Source organism: Jaculus jaculus, chromosome 3 (assembly GCF_020740685.1).
Source record: "Jaculus jaculus isolate mJacJac1 chromosome 3, mJacJac1.mat.Y.cur, whole genome shotgun sequence".
Taxonomy (NCBI): domain Eukaryota; kingdom Metazoa; phylum Chordata; class Mammalia; order Rodentia; family Dipodidae; genus Jaculus; species Jaculus jaculus.
The window spans coordinates 148,035,561-148,058,251 of record NC_059104.1 but is presented as its reverse complement, the minus strand read 5'-3'; the positions used below and the strand labels follow the sequence as shown (position 1 = coordinate 148,058,251).

Below are 22,691 nucleotides of genomic sequence, written 5' to 3'. Positions count from 1 at the left end.
AGTGAAGCAGCTCCCAAGAGGTAGGGTTCCAAGAGGGCATCAGGGCATAGGAGAGCCATCTGTTATTTTTGGCTTGGCACTAGAATGGGTGTGATCCTCACAGGCAAATTTCAGGTGCCTCAAAAAGCCATGGAGAACAGTAATAGCCAGTTCTGAGTAACACGGGCAGCAGCTGGTGGCAAGAGGAGACTATTGTGTTGGTGACTCTGGGGAAGCCACAAACATGGCAGTGGCTTTGCTCTCCCTGCCTCCCCTTGCGGGACCTGACAGGGGCCCCTAGGTGTCTACTGCACCCCAGGAAAGCATAAGCCATGCCAGGCTTTTCTATTAGCTAAGCACCCCATCACACCTCTCCTGAACGCCTGCCTTAGCTGCTCACAACCCTCACTGACAAGCCTGCTAGTTGAGTAAAAAGGCCGCAGCCTGGCGCCTGTCTTTACTTTCTAACCTGGAGGTGCTGGTAGAAAACTTCAGCCAGAGCCGGGCGTGGTGGCGCACGCCTTTAATCCCAGCACTCGGGAGGCAGAGGTAGGAGGATCGCTGTGAGTTCAAGGCCACCCTGAGACTCCGTAATGAATTCCAGGTCAGCCTGGGCTAGAATGAGACCCTACCTCGAAAAACCAAAAAAAAAAGAAAACTTCAGCCAGGACCCCAGGAGAGGGTACAGGCTGCAGACTATCCTTACACATTTGGGCTACCCTGGCTCATTTAAGACCAAAAGCAAAACTCTTTTTCCAGAGACAGGGGACAGTCTTCCCAGAAAAACAAAACCCTGTCAGTGGTGAGGGCACACCTGACTCCTGGGGGCGTCGCGGAACAATCTGGCCATGGTGTGGTTTCTCTTGCCCAGCACAGACAGCAAAATCAGAACATCTCTTCCCAACTTTGTTTATGGAAAACAAAAGACAGAATGACACTGAACTTAACATTTGGAACCTCCAAGGATCTATCTCAACATGGGCTATATACGTACTCTACCGAGGGAGAAAAAGATACAAATTCTCATGAAACCAGATGGGATGCACCAAGTGGACAACAGCAATCACATGCTACAGATGGAAAAGGGGTTCGTTTCTCAGAATTGATGCCAAACTACACCAGTACTCTCACGGGTTTTGGTAGAGAGCAAAGAGGATACGGGGTAACTACAGACAACAGCGCAGGGGGCAAGCCCAGGCTCTGAGAGGATGACAAGGCTGAACAGTAACTTTGGGCACACTGTAGAAAGCCTTGGGTGCAGGCCTGAAGCCTACTTAAGTGGCTTGATGACAACTGGGTGGCTCTGAGGCAGATAGAGTTAACCTGAGACATGCATGTAAAGCCCAAGGGCATGGTGGTTAGTTACACAGTTAGCTGAGTATATAGGCAAAAGGGCCTGGACTGTATATTTAAGGTTTGTGTAATTTGTTATCTGTAAATAATTGCACATAGAGTGCTTAAAAAAAAAAAAGCCAGGGGAGAGAATGTTCCAGAGTGCAGAGATAGGAGAGGACAGGAAGCTCCTTCTCTCTAGCGTCTTTCCTCGCCCAGTCAGGACCCCTGCCCCAGGGTCCTCCTTCCCGGTGGGTGTTGTGAGCATGGGTACCAGAATCAGAGCAGGCCAGGGAGATTTGCCCATTTTACTGCAATAGGAGGAAACAGGACCCGAGAGGCCACTCTTTGTCCAAAGTTCTCTTTGGCTAGTTTGGAGATAGAAGACATATGTTTGAGTCTAGCCCATCTTTCTCTACACAAGATGCTGCTAAAAACTAGGAAAATTTGGATGAAGGACAGAATTCTAAATCTATTTTAAAAAAAATCAAGTAGCTGGGCATGGTGGTGCACGTCTTTAATCCCAGCACTCAGGAGGCAGAGGTAGGAGGATCACCTGAGTTTACGGCTACCCTGAGAATATATAGTGAATTCCAGGTCAGCCTGAGCTACAATGAGACCCTACCTTGAAAAACCAGTAACATAACATAACATAATCAAGTATTAGAAGACAGCATCGTGGTATGTACCTGTAATTCAACCCAGCACTTGGAAGGATGACACAAGATGGTGAGTCTGAGGACAGCCTGGGCTATATATGAAGTTCAAGACCAGTTTGAGCTGAACAATGAGACTCAGTCTCATAAAACCAAGAGCTAAAGATGCAGCTATATGGCAGAAAGAAAAAAGACAGCTTGAATGTTAGGCACAGGTAGAGCAGCACGATTCAGGAATACTCGTGACAGAGTAAGAGTTGAAAGAAGTTTCTCGGGTGAGAGAGGATTAGCAGTTAAGGTGTTTGCCTGCAAAGCCTAAGAATGCATGTTCAAATCTCCAGGTCCCACATAGCCAGACACACAGTGATGCAGGCACGCAATGTTGCACATGCTCACAAGGGGGCGCACACATCTGAAGTTTGTTCACAGTGGCTGAAAGGCCCTACCTAGTGTGCCCTGACTCCCTCACTCGTTTTGCCTCTTTCTCTCCCTCTCTTCACTCTCAACAATAAATAAAAAATAAAAATAAAAGAGGTTTCCATGTGGGCTGGGAATGTATATAGTTCAATGGTGGAACACTTGCCTAGCATGTTCAAAGTCACCCCCAGCAGTGGAAAAATAAGAAAAGCAAAACAAAACAAATTGGGATTTAGCTCACTGGTAGAGCTCTTGCCAGGCATGCACTAGGCATCCCCAGCAGAGTCTCTCTCTCTCTGCCAGGGCATTTAGCAGAGGCAGCACACATACACAGGAGAACACAGAGACGCTCACCAAAATAGTAATGGTGAATTATCTCTGCCTAGAGAGTTACAGTACAGATGATGTTTTGTGTGTTTTGCTTCCTATTTTTAAAAATGAGTATTTATTAAATTATTCTGAAAAAAAAAAAACATTGAGATTTGCGTCACCATCTAGACTGTTCTTGCTATTCATAACTGAGCTTGTGGTCTGCTTATTTCACAGAAAGCACACGGCCCCTGAGAACACAGCGGTCCCCGGGTGAACGCTGACCTGCTCTGCTAAGTGAACAGGTGGTGCTTCATCCCACTGAAGCAAAGTCTTCCTCCAGCTATGACGAGGTTCATTTATGATATGTCTTTGGGTTATCTTTTTAAATTTTTTTATTTTATTATTTATTTATTTATTTATTTATTTATTTATTTATTTGAGAGCGACAGACACAGAGAGAAAGATAGATAGAGGGAGAGAGAGAGAATGGGCGCGCCAAGGCTTCCAGCCTCTGCAAACGGACTCCAGATGCGTGCACCCCCTTGTGCATCTGGCGAACGTGGGACCTGGGGAACCGAGCCTCGAACTGGGGTCCTTGGGCTTCACAGACAAGCGCTTAACCGCTAAGCCATCTCTCCAGCCCGTCTTTGGGTTATCTTAAAAGAGTTAAAAATGGGCTTTAATGCTGAAGGGGGAGATCCCTACACTTACAGCATGCTCAGAGATCACCTTTCATCAGCTTGTTTCCTGTCCCAGAACAGCAGGAGGATATGTCTGGATTTGCATGAAAGTCATAATGAGCAGCTGCCTGCAGTCAGGCTACTGAGCAATAATGATAGTTCACTGTAGATCAGTTACCTGACCCTTCAGCTGAGGTATATGTGGAGCCTGTGGAAAGGTCTCCTCCTAGGAGAAAAAATCTTCAAAGTCTCAGGAGTAGTACTTTTTACCCATAACAGCCATTTCCTGTGCCCAGCTTCAAACACATGAGAGGCCGTTCAGGAAATGTGACACAGAAAAAGAACATTAAAGGACAGGAGCTTCTTCCAGAGATGGGAATAGAAAGAGGTCTTGCAGGAGTTGGAGGTCACTTAAGAGTCAGTCCTGTCAATGACGCTCCTGTGGGCTTGCCTCTTCCTGTTCTGTGCCTCAGTGCCCTCACCTGTGCCCTGAGAAAACTCCCGGTCCACTTCCCCAGGATAAGAAGGGCACAGCGTGCACACAGGGAACAGCCCCTCTGTACTTTGAGTCAGGTGCCCTCTCTGCCACTCCTAGTTGCCCTAGCCTTACAAATGATGGGAAAAATGAATCTGACCTCTGAGTCTTTAAGGGGACTTGGTGGCAGAATATTTCTGAGAGGGGCTCAACAAATTTCAAAGGCAAGGACAGGGGCAAAAGAAAATGGGTAAAAGTAGGAAAGAAAGATACTTTCAACCTCGAATCATTTGTCTTGTTCAAGTCAGAGGGCTCATGTGTTTGAAATTTAGCTGCTTAAATAATGTTCCAACACGCTCTCAGAGGGCTGGTCCTGTGAATGAAGGGAAAGGTCTTGGAAGCAAACTCTCTGGGGAACCTGCCTCTTCACATCCACCTTCAAGCCACACCTAATTCCTAAATAAACATCAGCTCTACCTTTAGCCTAGGCGTTCTGCAGCCACCTAGTCGGGGCCTCCATACAAGAAAGTCTTGGGACAGGCCAGTGACCACGGGGAATTCACTGAGGTCATAGCTCAGGTTGCTGCTCCAAGGAGAGGGGACAGAGACTTTTTTCCCTACCAGGAAGTGGGTGAGGGTCATCTTAGTAGAAATCACATGGACACCCATCTGGTCAACATCTTAAGCTCATAAGGAATATGTACCAGGAAGGGGGAAAACAAAGGGACGTTGTGGGACTTATATCTCCAAGTTATTTTTCAATTATTTATGTATTTATTTGAGAGAGAAAGAGGTAGAGAGAGAGACAGAGAGAGAGAGAGGGAGGATGGGCATACCAGGGCCTCCAGCCACTGCAAATTTACTCCAGACGCATGCACCACCTTGTGCATCTGGCTTACATAGGTCCTGGGGAATGGAAACTTGGTCCTTTGGCTTTGTAGGCAAGTGCCTTAACCAGTAAGTTATCTCTCTGGCTCCCAAGTTGTTTTTTTTTTTTTTTTTTTTTTTTTCGAGGTAGGGTCTCACTCTGGTCCAGGCTGACCTGGAATTAACTGTGTAGTCTCAGGGTGGCCTTGAACTCACGGAGATCCTCCTACCTCTGCCTCCCGAGTGCTGGGATTAAAGGCGTGCGCCACCACTCCCGGCTTCCAAGTTATTTTTAAAAGGGCAATAAGACAAAGGGGTAAAATCTGTCCTGGCAGCTTTCAGTTACACTTGGAAGAGTCAGTACAGAATCAGTCCTGACATGGCATTTTCCTGGAGCCTGGGCACTAGCAGTTTTCCCATGGCTTCCTCTCTCTGATTCCTTAGGAACCAATTTTGGGAACACATTTGCACTCATCTGCATATAAATTCACAGAGTTTTAAATACCTTGGTGGTATAGTTTGAATGTGAAATGTTCTTCATGGGCTCACGTGTCTCATCAGTAGGCCCCCAGCTGGTGGCACTATTCTGGGAGGTTGTGGAAACTTCTGGACATACTATTGACTGGCTGGTGGTCACAGAGCCTTAGGGGTGGTTCCGACCTAGACTCTGCTTCCTGGTTGCAGGTATCAGCCACCTTACACTACAACTGCCCCGCAGAACTGCTGCCCCCAGCCGTGAGCTAGTCCCGCTGGCACGGCTTCCCTGGCACAGTCAAGTAGTGTACCTCTCAAACCGTGAGCCAAAATAAAACCTCTTCTGCCTTAAGTTGCTTCTTATCAGGTATTTGGTCAGAGCGATGTGAAAGGTTACCAATAAGCTTGACTTTTAAAAGCTCTCTAAAAATGAGAAGACCAAGGAACTGGGTCTAATGATTGCAGCTAATCTGAAACTGGGTGCAAAAGCCACTAGCCAGTCCAAAGCAGTGTTACCAAATCAAATATTAAAGAAACATTCAAAATAAAAATATGAAGCCGGGCGTGGTGGAGCACGCCTTTAATCCCAGCACTCGGGAAGCAGAGGTAGGAGGATCACCGTGAGTTCGAGGCCACCCTGAGACTACATAGTGAATTCCAGGTCAGCCTGAGCCAGAGTGAGACCCTGCCTTGAAAAACAAAAAAAAAACAAAAACAAAAAAAATATGTAAAGTACTGGGTAATTTTTTGTTTTTTGGTTTTTTGAGGTAGGGCCTCACTGAAGCCCAGACTGACCTGGAATTCACATTAGAGTCTCAGGGTGGCCTTGAACTCATGGCAATCCTCCTACCTCTGCCTCTCGAGTGCTGGGATTAAAGGCGTGCACCACCACGCCTGGCTACTGGGTAATTTTTAATGTGCACAGTTACCAGACACACTTTGTAGAGCAAACACCGTATAATAAAAACACCATATCCTGAGTCTGGTGCCTGTCTACTGTGATGGACAGTCCCTCAACAGGGCAGTCAATACGACAACATTTATGCTGGTCACACCCTCTATCAGGACTAAGCAACGTCTGTCTTGTATTGGAGTCGTGGCATCACTGTCACAGCTATGAGAGAACTTACCAGGACATCCCAAACACCCAAAGCCCACATGGAAGGTCTTCAACCTTGACTACAAGCCTCTGAGAATCAACCAGATGGTCAGACTAAACAAAGCAAGATGTCTCTCTTTCCCCTTTGTCTGCTCTTAGAAGACAGCTGCATACCCATTGTTACCAGCCCACTAAAGAGGGTGGTGATGATCATGTGTGGAGGGGGCACATTTTGAGATGGCTCTGCATGTGGCTGCAGCCTGTGACACAGACCAGGCAGAAGGGACAAGCGCTGAGAGGTGCAGAGCGAAGCACCGTGACTAGAAGGGAAGAGGCGCGCAGGCTGACGGGAGGGCATGGAACACTTCTGCGGGAGGCTTGCCGAGCCCCACAGGATGACCAAGGTAATCAGAAAGCATGACGGGAAAACTGAGCACCGTATCACCTGGATGTGTGATTTGGAATGCAGCTTCCTGTCATTTCATAGCCATGGTTTCTTCCATGGAAGCATGCTTACTCTCCTCCAAAATACCGGTGTGAGTGTCTGAGGGGAAACTGGCCCACCAGACCTGGAGGTACTCCCTCCAAGTGAGTGGTCTTAGCCAACTTGGCTCCAGACATTTTTCAATGTCCAAAGATGGAGAGGACTCCACAAGGAAGCCTTTGTGCATTTCAATGACTATGGGTAAAGATGGCTTCTCTGTCTTTAGACTGACGGCAGGACATTTGCCACAATGCAAAAATATTCTCCAGGTTTTCTATATCTATCTAAAGATGGCTTCTGTTTTCTAAAAAATCTTATCATGGATGATGACACCATGCTGTGGAAAAAGGGATGTTTCCAAGCAACAAAGATCTGATTCTTTCTCCTACCCTTCAGGATTTAAACACCAGACTGCCTGCTATCAAGACTGTGGTTATTTTAACACCAATGAGGCCATTTTTTAATCTATGCTTTATGGACACAATATGAGAAGAGATTTTTGTTCGTGTGCTTTGTGTACTGTAGACAGAACCCAGGACCTTGTGCATGCTAGGCAAGCCCCCCTACTGAGCATCGACCAAGCTAAGGAGACTTGGAAGTTCTCTAAACATCACACAGGGCCACACAGATCAGCAGGGAGGCATATAGAAGTATGCTGGTCTACTCACTCTTTGGTCAGAAGCGGACAGGACTTGAGCAGGAAGCGTGAGAGCCCTGAGTCCTGGAAGTAGAGATCAGGAGGGGCGGTGGGGCTCTTCAGGTTCAAACACCGGACGATCACATAGAGCACGGCGGCTACAGCAGCCAACTTCACCCCATCAAACACGGCAGGGAGCTCGGGGGTCTCTAGCATGGCGTTCATCTTGATCTGTGGAGCGGAAGCACAGGTCTGGGTTCACAGACATGTCCCGCTGTGGGCAAGCTCCCAAGGTGTCCATGGGGTGCTGCACACAAACCCCACCAGGGCCTGGCAGCACCAACGCTTTGGCGACAAGCCCAGTCACAAACACAGTCCTGAGTGTTGATGACTAAGGGAGGTGTTACTTCTTTTTGTTAATCTCATGAGCATTTCCAAGGTGAGCAAATTGGAAAGTGTGGAGCAAATTTTTTTTTTTTTTTTTTTTTTTTTGCTAGAGAGGAAAATAAGAACAGTTAGGGCTGGGCGCAGTGCTTTGACTTCTGGTAACAGGCCACTTCAATCTCTCTGCAGACCTAATCCGCACCTGGAGCACCAGGTGTGTGTTAAGTGTTCTTTCCAGCCCTGGACTGTCCCTTGGGTCTGCAGGTGCCACCAGGTATGGCTATACTACCTGCTGGCCCCAACACTATTTTCAGAGCAGCTGAGATAAAGCCATTTTGGCTCCACTCAGCCATCTGCTCCACGGACACTGTGACGCTGGAGTTATGTTTAGATGCAGCCTGGCCTCACTCCTGGGGGTTTCAGGCAGTATGAAATGGAGTTAGACAATTTTTGGTTTTTTGGTCACTCCACAGGGTACCTGACTATAGCCCTTAGTCCAAAATTAGGCTACAGGTAGGCCAAACTCAACCACTAGACCAAAATTTAAAATTGTAGTACATATCTTAGGGGGACTGCTCAACAGTTAAAGGTGCTTGCAAGCCAGGCGTGGTGGCACACGCCTTTAATCCCAGCAGGGGGCAGAGGTAGGAGGATCGCTGAGAGTTCGAGGCCACCCTGAAACTACAGAGTGAATTCCAGGTCAGCCTGAGCTAGAGTGAGACCCTACCTCGAAAAACAAACAAAAAAAAAAGGTGCTTGCAAAATCTGCTAGTCCAGGTTTAATTCTCTAGCACCCATGTAAATTCAGGTGCATAAAACGATGAATGTGTCTGGAGTTCATCTGAAGCACTAATAGACCTTGACATATCATATTCTCTCTCTCTAATAAAAAAAATTGTTTAAATAAGGAGTTGTTTTGCTGAATGCAAAATAAAAGGAAACTTATATGAAAAAATAAGTAAAATAATAAGTATATGAAAATTCATATGCAGATCCTAATGTTTCATTTTTTGAGGTAGCTTTACCTTATATGTAAAACACACACACACACACACACACACACACACAAAAGCAAACATCAACAGCAGCAAAGATAACAGCAGCCAAAATCCAGTATTTTCCTATACTGCAAACAAAGGGAACATCAGCTGTTAATTGCAGAATTAGGGAAACCAGCCTTTAATCCCAGCACTTGGGAAGCTGAGATAGGAGGAACACTGTAAGTTTGAGGCCAGCCTGTGACTACAGAGTTCCAGGTCAGCCTGGGCTAAAGTGAGACCCTACCTTAGGGGTGGGGAGGAGAGGCTGGAGAGATAGCTTAGCAGTTAAAATCTTGCCTGCAAAACCAAAGGACCTCTGTTTGATGCCTCAGAACCCATGTAAGCCAGATACACAAGGTGGCACATGCGTCTGGAGTTTGTTTGCAGTGGCTGGAAGTCCTGGCACACCCATTCTTTCTCTCTCTCTGTTTCTTTCATGTTCTTAAATAAATAAATAAATAAATAAATAAATAAATAAATATATTTAAGCTGGGCATGGTAGCACACACCTTTAATCCTAGCACTCGGGAGAGAGGCAGAGGCAGGGGGATTGCTGTGAGTTCAAGGCCACCCTGAGACTACATAGTGAATTCCAGGTCAGTCTGGGCTATATTGAGACCCGACCTTGAAAAAATTAAAAATTAAAACAAAAGAATAAGGGAAAGCAGCTATGTGTACCCCAGCACTTAGGAGTGGGAGACAGGGGGTTATGAGTTCAGGGACAGTCTGGGCTATGTAAGACCCTGTTGCAAAATAATTTTTTCAAAGAGTCAGGGAAACCACAAATCTAACAAAAAAGAGAAAATGTTGAAATGGTGATTCTCACAGCTCAGGTAGCCATGGTAACTGCTTTCTATGGAATGGTCTCAATTAGCCTCTGCTAAAAACAGTCATCTAAGAACTCTGGTAGCCAATGATGGGGACACAAAAGGCTGGGCCAAACAGTTTCTAAAACATGTTTGGGGCATAGTGGGCTGAAGTCTCCTGAGACCTGCAGCAAGTCTGGAGGGCGCAGAGACTTGTCTAAAATCCAGGTGACTCCTGCGCATACAGGGCTGAAAGCCACAGTGGGCCATCTCGAGCAAGGCTCTACCACCAGGACAAGAAAAGAAGGTTTGCAAATTTCCCAGATACAATCTTGCACCAGGGCTGGACCTTAGAATGCACTCTCAGTGGCACCACCTTTTGACCTGGGATAAAAGTTTGCCTCAAACGTGACTCCTGGTAACAAGTCACCTCACTCCTAGAGTCATGCGCCAAAGCTGCATATAAAACAAAGATTCCCAAATTGGGGTCTAGGGCCCAGGAGCCTCATGGAATCATAGGTGAAAGGTATGCATGTAGTTTGCCAGGAAGAAAGGTTTATATGATGGGGAGGTAATATGATGGATAATGGAATCTCAAAGGGGAAAGTGTGTGTGGGGGGAGGGAATTACCATGGGATTTTTTTTTTTATAATCATGGAAAATGCTAATAAAAATTTAAAAAAAAAAGGTTTATAGCCTTTTCTGTTTGTTTTTTTGAGGTAGGGTTTCACTCTAGTCCAGGCAGACCTGGAATTCACTATGTAGTCTCAGGGTGGCCTCGAACTCATGGTGATCTTCCTACCTCTGCCCCGAGTGCTGGGATTAAAGGTGTGTGCACCACCATGCCCAGCGCGGCTTGGGTTGTTGACTTTAACCATATTCTTAAAGGTACCCTAAATTTTTCTATCCTTTTCCCCCCTGATGTGTTTGTGTCTCTGATGTGCATGAGTGTGGGTGTATGTGTGCATGTATACAGGCATGTATGTGCACATGAGACCAGAGGTTGATTTCAGGTGCCTTCCTCAATCATTTCCCACCTTATTTTTTGACACAAAGCCTAGAATGGAACCCAGAACTCACCAATTCTACCAGACTATCTGGTCAGTTTGCCCTGTGGGTCTGCCTATCTCCTCCTCGGTTCTGGGATTACAGGCTTGTGTCATCCATCTCAGCTTTAAAAAAAAAAACAAAAAACTTTATTATGGATTTATTTTATCTGAAAGAGAGGGAGGGAAGGAGAGAAAGAGGCATATAGAGCGAGAATGGGCACATCATGGCCTCCAGCCACTGCAAACAAACTCCAGATGCATGTGCCACCTTGTGCATCTGGTTTACGTGGGTCCTGGGCAGTTGAAACTGGGTCCTTTGGCTTTGCAGGCAAGCACCTCAACTGCTAAGCCATCTCTCCAGCCCCCATGCTCAGCTTTTACATGGGTGCTAGGAACCTGAACTCAGGCCCTCATAGATGTGCAGTAAGCACTTTACTGACTGAGCCATGTCTCCAGCCCCAGCATTGCTTTTTTAAGTCTGGAAGTGGAGGACTGAGGTAGTTTGATTCAGGCATCCCCTATAAACTTAGGTGGTCTGAATGCTAGGTTCCCAGCTGATGGAGATTTGGGAATTAACGTCTCCTGGAAGGAGTGTATTGTTGGGGGCGGGCTTATGGGTGTTATAGCCAATTTCCCCTTGCAAGTGTTTGGCACACTCTCCTGTTGGTATTGCTGTTGTCCACCTTATGTTGGCCAGAGGGTGATGTCCACCCTCTGCTCATGCCATCATTTTCCCTGCCAGAGCCTGTAGGCCAAAATAAACCTCTTGTATTCCCACAAGTTGCTCTTGGTTGGGTGATTTCTACCAGCAATGTGAATCTGACTGCAACAAGCACCAAAAAGAGAAAAATGAAATGCTTTGAGTAGGCATAGAATTACACAGTTGTAATCCCAGCACTCAGAAAGCAGAAGTTCATGAGTTTGAGGCTAACTGGGCTATATATATAGCAAGACCCTGTCTCAACATAAAAACCTATCAGAAATTCCAAAGTTTCTCTGACGTTGTGCAATTAAAATGGAAATAAAGCTTAACTTTTTCCTTGTCCTCCTCACTGGAACCAGAACAGAGGAAGGCCATGGTGGTCTTAATGGTCCCCTTGTTGGTCCTGGGTACATTAAGTGAAAAACTGGTTTGCTTCTCACAACTATTCACTAACACATGGGAAGACAGGGAAGAGAAGACAAAACAAGAGTCTTAGCAATACATACCTATGTCACTATTTCCTTGCACAGAGAATATGGATTTTCTTAAAGGGTCGTACAGCTGGGCCAATCAGGTCCGGTCTCTTACTCAAATTAACCTAAAAGCTAAAAAGATTAGATGGTTAAAGTATAAGAAACGAAATCATTCTTTCTTTTTCTCTCCTGTTTTTTTTTTTTAAAAAAAACTTTATTTATGAGAGTGAAGAGAGAAAATAGGCATGCTAGAACCTCTTGCCATTACAAATGAAATCCAGATGCATGTGTTACCTTGTGCATCTAGATTTATATGGGTATTGGGGAATTAAATGTGGGCCATTGGGCTTTGCAACATAGCCCTGCCTGGCTGTGAACTTGTAGCAATCCTCCTGCTTCTGCCTCCTAATTGCTGAGTTTATAGGTATGCATGTCATCATGGCCTGACCAAAATAATAATAATAATTGAAACATAAGCAGAATACACCTCCCTCTGCATTTAAAGCCTTTAGGGTAAAGGACAAAATTTTTTTTTGTTGTTTGTTTTGTTTTTTCAAGGCAGGATTCCTCTCTAGCCCAGGCTGATGTGGAATTCACTATGTAGTTTCAGGCTATTTCAAACTCACAGTGATCCTCCTACCTTTGCCTCCAGAGTGCTCGGAATGATAATTTTTTCAATTAACACATGTACCAGGCTCTTAGATATCTGGTCATTTTTCACAAACACACTGGGAGAGAGCCTTTGTGATTTCAGCGAGACAGGTGGACTCTTTCAGACTTGAAGGACAGCTCTATAATGCACCACAAGTTCCCAGTGCTTTTACCCTGTACCCCACAACCTGATCTTAGCGAGTGCTGAGGAGGACAGTACTGTTTGTTTCCATGTGGCCAACGAAATAGCTGAGGAGGCCCAGCATGCCTTCCCTTCCAAACACAAGAGCAACAACAGGAAAAAGGAGAATTGGGAAAAGTAAGAAGGCACCAGCTGGGCTTTAATACAAGGTTCTAGAAACAAAACAGAACTGAAGGCAATGGGTAGGGGCTGCTGCACCCTCCAGGTGGGGGTGGTGGCTGAAGGGCACTAGGAGCTACACGGTCTCACCACGGGATGGGGACCAGAGTTCCCAGACCCCGGGGAGGTGCAATGAAGATCTACAGAGTCCAAAGGAGAAGGAGAAGCCAAGATAAGACCATGCGGGACATAACCAATATTTACGTGGTACATCAAGTTCTGTTCATCACACTGCACCTGTACTAACTCATTTCATCCTCCCATACCATCTGGGGTGGATGCTATTATTACCCCATTTTACAGAAGAGGAAACTGAAGCATAGGAAGATTAAGTAACCTGCCCAAGGTCATGCAGCTGTCAGACAGAAGAGCCAGGAGTCACCTCTGGCTCCAGAGACGCTCTTCCTAACCACCACGCTGCATGACTTGAAAGCCAGACAGGCAGCAAGGAAAAGCAATGGGGCACAGATCCAGCAACATGCAAAACACCAGAGGCATGCTCACAGCCACAGCTGTACAAGCAGAACTCAGATGCAAGTCTTTTTTTTTTCAGATATGCCACACACTAAAATGAGTGAAGACCCAAATGAAAGCTAGCTGAGAGACGCAATTAACCTTCACAGCGATCATGCTCAACCTCAAATTTTTATGATCTTTTCACATTCCAAGACAAATCAGCCACAGAGGCCCAGGGTGTGGTGAGCAGACGGCAGAGGACTGTGTCAGTCACCTCACAGGACACCTGAGCCCAGCAGCTCTCTTGCTCCAAGAAAACAATGCACAGATCAGACTCAAGAGCTAAACTGACAGCCTATGGCCTGGCGCTGTTTTTGTTTGGCCTGGTTTTTTGTTGTTGTTATTGTTGTTTTTTTAAAGCATCTGTATGTGTGTCAGAAAGAGGGAGAGGGCTGGAGAGATGGCTTAGCGGTTAAGCGCTTGCCTGTGAAGCCTAAGGACCCCGGTTCGAGGCTCGGTTCCCCAGGTCCCACGTTAGCCAGATGCACAAGGGGGCGCACGTGTATGGAGTTCATTTGCAGAGGCTGGGAGCCCTGGTGCGCCCATTCTCTCTCTCTTCCTCTATCTGTCTTTCTCTCTGTGTCTGTCGCTCTCAAATAAATAATTAATTAAAAAAAAAAGAAAGAGGGAGAGAGAGACAAGTAGATAGAGAAAGAAAGTGAACATAGACATGTCAGGGCCTCTTGCTGCTGCAAATGAACGACACATACACTACTTTGTGCATCTGGCTTTACATGGGTACTGGGGAACTGAACCTAGGGCAGCACATTTTGCAAGCAAGTGCCTTTAACTGCAGAGCCTCTTTCCAGCCCAGTGTTTTATCTTTTTTCTCAGACAGAGTCTCACTCTGTAGCCTAGGCTGGCCTTGAATTCAGGGAAATCCTTCTGCCTCAGCCTACTGTGTGCTGGGATTACGGGTGTGAGTCACACTTGGATTTGCCTGGCATTTAAAAAAAAATAAGTTTAGGGGCTTGAGAGATGTCTCAGTGGTTAAGATGCTTGCCTGCAAAGCCTGGGTTCAATTCCCTAGCACTCACATAAAGCCAGATACACTAGGTAGTACATGCACCTGGAGTTTGTTTGCAGTGGCTAAAGGCCTTGGTGTGCCCATTCTCTGTATTTGCCTCTCTCTCTCTCAAATAAATAAATAAATAAATAAATAAATAAATAAATAAAATTTAGTTTATTAGGGACTAGGGATGTAGTTCAGTTAATAGAGGGCTTGCCTAGCCTGCACCAAGCCCCAGGTTTTGTTGCCAGCACTGAATAAACTGGCATGGTGGCACATGCCTGTAATCCCAGCACTGGCTGGTAGAAGCAGAGAGAACAGAAGTTCAAGAGTCTCAGCCAGGCGTGGTGGTACACGCCTTTAATCCAGCACTTGGGAGGCAGAGGTAGGAGGATCACTGTGAGTTCGAGGCCACCCTGAGACTACACAGTGAATTCCAGGTCAGCCTGGACCAGAGTGAGACCCTTCTTCGAAAAACCAAAACAAAAAAAGAAGTTCAAGATTTTCCTTGGCTACATAATGAATTTGAGGCTGGCCTGAACTACACAAAACTCTGTCTCAAAAAGTAAATGAGTAGGGATCTGGAGAGATGGCTTAGCAGTTAAAGGGGCTTGTTTGTAAATCCTGACAGCCCAGGTTTGATTCCCCAGTACCCACATAAAGCCAGATGCACAAAATGGAGCATGGATCTGGAATTCACTTGTAGTGGCTGGAGGCCCTGGCATGCCTATTTTTTCTTTCTGCCTCTTTCAGTCTCTCTAATAAATAAATAAATAAATAAATGTAAATAAGTTAAAAATTAAGTTTATCATTGCCACTCTATTCACAATAGTTAGGAAATGGAACCAGCCTTAATGTCCCTCAACTGATGAGTGGAAAATGAAGATGTGGCACATTTACACAATAGAGTTCTACTCAGTGGTAAAGAAAAATGAATTTGCAGGAAAATGGATGGATCTGGAATGGATTATACTAAGTGAGGCAACCCAGGCCCAGAAAGCCAAGTGTTGCATGTTTTCTCTCATATGTGGATCCTAGCTACAGATGATTGGGCTTCTGTGTGAGAAGGAAAATACTTAGTAGCAGAGGCCAGTAAGTTAAAAAGGAGATATAAAGGGAAGAGAAAGGAAGGGAGGAGGGTACTTAATAGGTTGGTATTGTATATATATAAGTACAATGATTGAGCTGGGGAGGTAATATGATGGAAGGGGAAAGTGGGGGGGGGGAGGGTATCACCATGGGATTTTTTTATAATCATGGAAAATGTTAATAAAAATTAAATAAAAAAATAAAAAATTATTTTTATTTACTTACTTACTTATTCATGAATGAGAGAAAGAGAGAGACGAAGAACAAATATGGGCATGCCAGGGCCTCTAGCTACTGCAAATGAATTCCAGATGCATGTACCACCATGTGCATCTGGCTTACATGGGTTCTGGGGAACTGAACCTGGGTCCTTAGGCTTTATAGGCAAGTACCTTAACCACTAAGCCATCTCTCTAGCCCAACCCCCAAACTTTCAATCATAAATAAATGGACGGACACTTCTCAAAAGAAAAACAGAAATGCTCAACAGATTTTTTTTTTTATTTCAACACTTAGCTAACAGGAAAATAAAGATTAAAACCACTTTGAGATTCCGTCTCATCCCAGTCAGAATGGCTATCATCAAGACAAACGGCAACATATGATGGTTGACTGTTTTTTTTAAACTTATTTGTTTATTGATTATTATTTTTGCTAGCAGAAGAGAGACAGAATGGGTGTGCCAGAGGCTTCAGGCACTGCAAACGAACTCCAGATGCATGTGCCACTTTGTGCATCTGGTTTTGCATGGGTACTTGGGAGTTGGACCCAGATCATGAGGCTTTCCATGTAAGTACCTTAACCACTCAGCCATCTCTCCAGCCCAGAACAGGGAGCTCTTATTCGCTCTTGGTGAGAGTAGAAGCTGCTATAGCCACTATGGAAATCAGTGTGGAAACTTCTCAAAAAGCTGAATAGCGGGCTGGAGAGATGGCTGAGTGGTTAAGGTGCTTGCTTGCAAAGCCCAAGGACCCAGGTTTGATTCCCCAGAACGCATGTAAGACAGATGCACAAGGTGGTGCATGCATCTGGAGTTCATTTGCAGTGGCGAGAGACCCTGGCATGCTCATTCCGTTTCTCTCTCAAATAAATAAATTTTAAAAAATTAAGCTAAATATTGAACTACTATATGACCCAGCTATACCACTCCTAGGCACACACCTGGGACTCTATACCCTACTACAGAAACACCTGCCAACCCATGTTTATTGAAGCTCTATTCACAATAACTAGGAAATGGAACCAGCCTAGATGTCCATCAATTGATGATTAGATAATGACAATGTGATACATATACATAATGGAATTTTATTCAGCTATAAAGAAAAATGAAACTATGAAATCTATAGAAAATAGAGTTGGAACAGATACCAAATGAGGTAAAACTTGCACCCAGAAAGGCAAAAACCATAAGCTCTCCCTCAAATGCAGATCCTAACTTTGAATGTTCATGTGTATGTAAACAAGGCTATAGGCTAGGAGGCTAGATAGAAAAGACATGACAGCAAAAAGATGTATGGAGAGGGGAAGGACAAAAGGTCACATGTGACATGAAAGTAGATAAGACTACATGGGGGTGGAAAAAGCTACGAAGGGAGGGAGGACAAAAAATTGTTTGAAAAAAGAATGCCATGAAATCTAGTTATCTATATGTATGCATGCTAAGAAAAAATAATAAATTTTAAAAAAGAAAACTTTGCTGGGTATGGTGGTGCATGCCTTTAAATCCCAGCACTCAGGAGGCAGAGGTAGGAGGATCACTGTGAGTTCAAGGCCAGACTGAGACTACAGAGTAAATTCCAGGTCAGCCTGAGCTAGAGTGGGACCCTACCTCGAAAAACCAAAAAAAAAAAAGAAAACTTTAAGGGCTAGAGATGTAGCTCAGTGGTAGAACATATGCTTAGCATGTATAAGATAATGAATTCAGTTCTTGGCACAGGAAGGAAGGAAAGAAGGGAGGGAGGGAGAGAGGCTTTAAGATAGTTACTAACAAAATATAGGAAAAACAATTCAAAATACTTGTCTCTAGAATCACCTAGAAATCTCTGGTTATGTCTTTGAGGAAGTTTCTAGATTTGGTTAATTGAAGTGGGAGGGTTAATTTCATGGGCCAGTATCAGGACAGAATAGAAAGGAGAAAGCGAACCTTTCTCCTTTCTGACTATACATGTGGTGTGAGTAGCTGCTCAGCCGCCAAGCCTTGCCACCATAAACCCTTCCTCCCTGAAGCTTCTCTTTTCAGGTATTTGGCCATAACAATGAAAAAGTAACTAATAAGTAAGGAAAATAGACATATCAACATTTACAACAAACATTTACAACAATGGCGTATGTGGCTCAGATTAGAATATGCCTGGACTTTCAGTCTGTCAGAGAAGACAGGGAGGCCCAGTCAGACCAATGATTTCCCAAAATGGGAAAGAAGTTAACATAGCGCTCTCACCCCCAGGCACATGACACATGCTCAGCGGAAAAAGGGCTTTTCTGGCACAGAATTATTTTAAAAATCTGTAGGACTTTATATAAAGGGACCTGGAACAATGTGATAGACAGTGTCCTCCTACAACTTCTTCTTTTTAAATAGCAAATGCAACAGAGAATTAATTTTCTCAGCCCTTGAAAAACGACATGTTTTAAAAATGCAATTCAGGGCAAGCAATCCTATGAATGGTTTGTGATTATTATAGTCCAAATATGTAGCCTTCATTCAAGGCTTGAGCACTGATGTCCTGACAGCAGGCCAGTTCTGCATGCCCCTAGGATACCTCTACTGAATTTCAACAGGTTTGAACAGCTACGGATAGTGTGTCTAGCACTGCGCAGAATCACAAGTACCATTTGCATAGAACCAGGGGGAAAAGAAGTTTATATAAAGACTCTATGTAATTCAGAAACTGGGAGATAAGAATAACTTAGTAGAGAAAGACCTGAAATAGCTACATCTAAAACCAGACCTTAGCTACTAAGTGTTGTATTTAGAATTGTGTGTACATTGCCTGCCTATGTATTCATCTGTCCATCCGTCTGTCCATCCATTCATCCATCCATCCGTTTTTACCTACCTATCAGGAATTAGTAGCCCATTTTAGAACAAAACTCTTCATGTTCACTTTAACTTATCTTGCATTTTATTGTATGTTGTCTTATTTATTTTTGAGGTAGGGTTTTGCTGTAGCCCAGGCTAACTTGGAATTCATTGTTTAGTCTCAGGATGGCCTCGAACTCACAATGATCCTCCTACCTCTACCTCCCAAGTGCTGGGAATAAAGGTGTGTGCCACCACGCCCAGCAATATCATATTTTATTTTATGGTGTCCTTTCTTCCCAAGTCTATCTGTCACTAAATATTAGTGTTAATATTCTGAATTGGTCTGAACATAGCAGACTCGGAGTCTATGGCCATACCACCCTGAAAGCCTATCTCGGAAGCTAAGCAGGGCTGCGTCTGGTTAGAACTTGGCTGGAAGGCATACCAAGCTTAGAATGCACGGTACTATTTGGCGTGCCCCTCCCCCTTTTCCTGGCAGGTGAAATCCAGTTAAAATGAGCATGAGGCAGTGTAGATGCGGAGAAGTCAAAGAGGGGCTGGCAGCTGAAGAAGGGAAGGAAGCATCTCCCACCCCAACCCGACCCCCTTTGTAACAGACGGGGCTCCCAGCACCCCTGAGATCAAGCCCTCCTCTGTGGGCTAGCCCCACACCTCATCTCTGCTATTTCATGCTGCAACTGATAGTTAGTATTCCATTTGCTGTCTCTGTAATACCGAAGGAATTCAAGGTGCTGCCAAATGCCCTGCTCATTAAAGGCTCTCTCAGCGCTGCCCTTGCCCTAAGAATGCTGGGCTGGTATTTCCTCCATTGTACAGGCCTGCGCTGGGTCTCCCACGCTCCTCACTGCTCTCTCATTGAGTGGCCGTTTAAGATGGAGGCCCAGGGGCAAGAGAGGCAGGCTTCCCGCACTGGCAAAGCCCTGTTCGGGGAGTTCTGAGACCTGAGCCCCAGGGCCTGCTCTGCCCCTTACTGCTTAGTGACCTTGAACAATTCACTTAGCCTTTTGGGCCCTAAAAACTTCATCTGTAAAATAAGAAAATTGGATTAGAAAATGCCAAAAGTCTCTTTCAGCTAGAAATAGCTGAGATTCTGGGGATACAATTGCAATCACTGGCTAACGAAATCTCTGTATTTTGTAACAGAACAGAGCACAGCCCCTGCTTTCTAGCCTATTTAGACTATATGCAACAAAATTCAAAATTCATGGAATAAACAAACAGGCCTCGGGGCCCTTGGTCTTTCTTCAAATAAATTAAGCAGTTATATTTTTAGCTGTGCCATCTATAACAGCAATTCCATCTATGAAGTAAAGACCCCAAAACATTACCTGTTACCATCATCACTAAATTTCTCCTTCCTTTCAGTAAACACAAATCATATACGAGACACACTTTCTTTTCCTAACTAACACAAAGACCTTGTCAACAATCAAACAGCCAGTTGATGGTCTTGGACTTTCTACCACAAGTTTACAGTTAGAACCAGGACATACTCTGCTGAGTCTTCTACAATGGTAGAATCATGTTAGATTTCGTAAATCCCTGGACAATAGACGGTCATCAAGTTCAAGAAGCCAGGTGTGGTGGCGTATGCTTGTAATCCCAGTGCTCTGGAGATGGAAGCAGGAGGACTGTGGTCTACATCGCAAGTTCCAGGCCAGCCTGGGACACAGAGAGACTCTCTCTCAAACAAACAAACATACAATTTTTTTTTAAATCCCCAAAGAGTTCCAACATATGTGACTCCTGTTTCTACGCTGAAAGGAATTCTTGGAATGACACCTGGATCCTTCCAAGTACCTTCCCCACATCCTGTTGAGGGTCTCTCTGGTCAAAGCAAAGTCGGCCACTCATACTCACCTCCCACTCTGACCCAGCACAGGAAGCTTCTGACAGCTGAGAGTCTTAGGGGGACAGTGGAAGACCACATCACTTTGCCACAAAAAACATCCTGTCTCTACCCCATGTCATACCAATCTTTAGTCTTTTGTACCCAGTACGCCCTCAACCTTGACAGCATGAGTTTTTGAAGAGAAAGCAGGCAGGGAAAGGGTCAGCTTCTCCCCTTTGAATTCCATTTAGCTGAAGAAGTCATAGCTGTCACATGCTACAGGAGGTGATGAGCCCCAGAAGATGACTAGAAGTGAGCCCAGTGACCCCTGGAGTCATTCACTGCCATGGATGGGAGTGCCTTAGAGGTATGGTCAGGAGGTTTCAAGATATGGTCTCCTCAAATCACCAGTGAAGATACTCAACAGTGCACACTGCAAGCCTTATATTTTTCCAGTCAGGCCAAATGAGCCAACGGGTGCAATAGTGGCACATCTGTCATGGTGGAAACAAGCTGCCCTCTAGTTGTACTGGAGGCCCACTCCATGGGAGGGAATATATCCCTGTTACTGAAAACCTACAACAGGGGTAGCCATGAGCCCTAGGAGTGTAACGTCTGCTGCTGTCTGGCTATATTTATATACTGTGCTTATCAAACTGCCCAGTAAGCACTTCTCTTAATGTTCATACCCTTATATTAATGCTACTCTCACTTTGGTTGAGAACCTTCTCTTTTAAAATGGCAGTGACCTTGCGATGACTCAGAAGGCACCATAGTGCTGGGAAGAAGTGACCACAGTGCTCAGCACTGCAATATCTCTATCACACCTTCCAAGGCTCAGCGTCCATTGTGGAAGAGGTGGCAGAAAGAATGTAAGAGCCAAAGGAAGAATAGGACTCCTTACAGTGTGATCCTCCAGACACAAATGGCCTGGATATCCATGATCTTATAATGCCTGACACTACCTACACAAGACCATCATAATAGGAGGAAAAGATCATGACATTGAAATAAAAGAGAAACTGACTGAGAGGGGGAGGGTATATGATGGAGAATGGAGTTTCAAAGGGGAAGGGGGGAGGGTGAATGAGGGTATTACCATGGGACACTGTTTACAATCATGGAAGTTGTTTATAAAAAATACATAAATTTTAAAAAAAGATATGGTCTCCTCTACAGAGACCTGGGCATCACAACAAGCTGGGTACTGTTCCCACTCCTGGGAGATGTACCATCCCTGCGCAGTTGAGCACCTGAACCTGCAGCTCACAAAACTGCTTCACTTCTTAGGAGACCCACATAGGACTAGGCCTGTGTCCTTTTCCCTCAGAGTTCTGGAGGATGCAACATTCAGTTTAAGTACCCTTGGCTTGAAAAGACCCTTCTGCCACCACCACTTCAAGCCCCACATGATGAGGTAAGAAAGCTCAAAGCAGGGCTGGAGAGATGGCTTAGCGGTTAAGCGCTTGCTTGTCAAGCCTAAGGACCCCAGTTCCTCAGGACCCACGTTAGCCAGATGCACAAGGGGCGCACGCATCTGGAGGTCCTTTACAGTGGTCCTTTGCAGTGGCTAGAGGCCCTGGCGTGCCCATTCTCTATCTATCTATCAGCCTCTTTCTCTCTCTCTCTTTCACTCTTAAATAAATACATAAATAACAAAAATTTAAGAAAGCTGAAAGCAGCCAGGCGTCATGACGCACGCCTTTAATCCCAGCACTCAGGAGGCAGAGGTAGGTGGATTGCTGTGAGTTCGAGGCCACTCTGAGACTACATAGTGAATTCCAGGTCAGCCTCAGCTAGAGTGAGACCCTGCCTCGAAAAAGCAAAACAACAACAACAAAAAAAAACCAAACAATAAAAAAGAAAGAAAGCTGAAAGCTGCAGTAACCACAGGGCCAATTCTGTTTTCAAAAACTGCCAAGGGGCAATTATTTTTCAGCACCAGTACTGAGTAACTGTCCTTGGCCATACCACCCTGGACACACCCGATCTCATTCGTTAGTAACTCAGGGCTGCTGGGGACAACTGAAGCCAGTTCTGGTGCTAGGCAGTAGCTGGGGCTGGGAAATAAAAGCAACAAACAAGAAGACCCCTCACTGGCCAGTCAAGGTGACACACATGTGAAATTCCAGAACTCTGGAGGTGGAGGCAGTAGGACCTTCAGTTTGAAACCAGCCTTGACTACAGAGAGAGAATTCATCTCCAAAAAAAGGGGGACTGAGGGGACTTCTCACTGACCCAGTCCAACATCTCCCACAAATTAGGTCCTGCAGGGTGGAGGCATTGTCCCAGGTCACACACAACTTGGTGAAGCAGAA

General features: G+C 45.2%; 1 protein-coding gene across 1 annotated transcript in view; it reads right to left on the bottom strand.

The window, feature by feature from the left end:
* The window catches only part of Abhd2 (abhydrolase domain containing 2, acylglycerol lipase), a 112,710-nt gene that overhangs the window by 73,029 nt on the left and 16,990 nt on the right, over nucleotides 1-22,691 (bottom strand). Inside the window, exons 2-3 of the mRNA XM_045145076.1 lie at nucleotides 11,901-11,999; nucleotides 7,444-7,643 (exon numbers count right to left, since the gene is read on the bottom strand). Of these exons, the coding sequence (XP_045001011.1) occupies nucleotides 7,444-7,637 (194 nt within the window). The 5' untranslated portion in view covers nucleotides 7,638-7,643; nucleotides 11,901-11,999. The remainder of the gene's footprint in view (nucleotides 1-7,443; nucleotides 7,644-11,900; nucleotides 12,000-22,691) is intronic.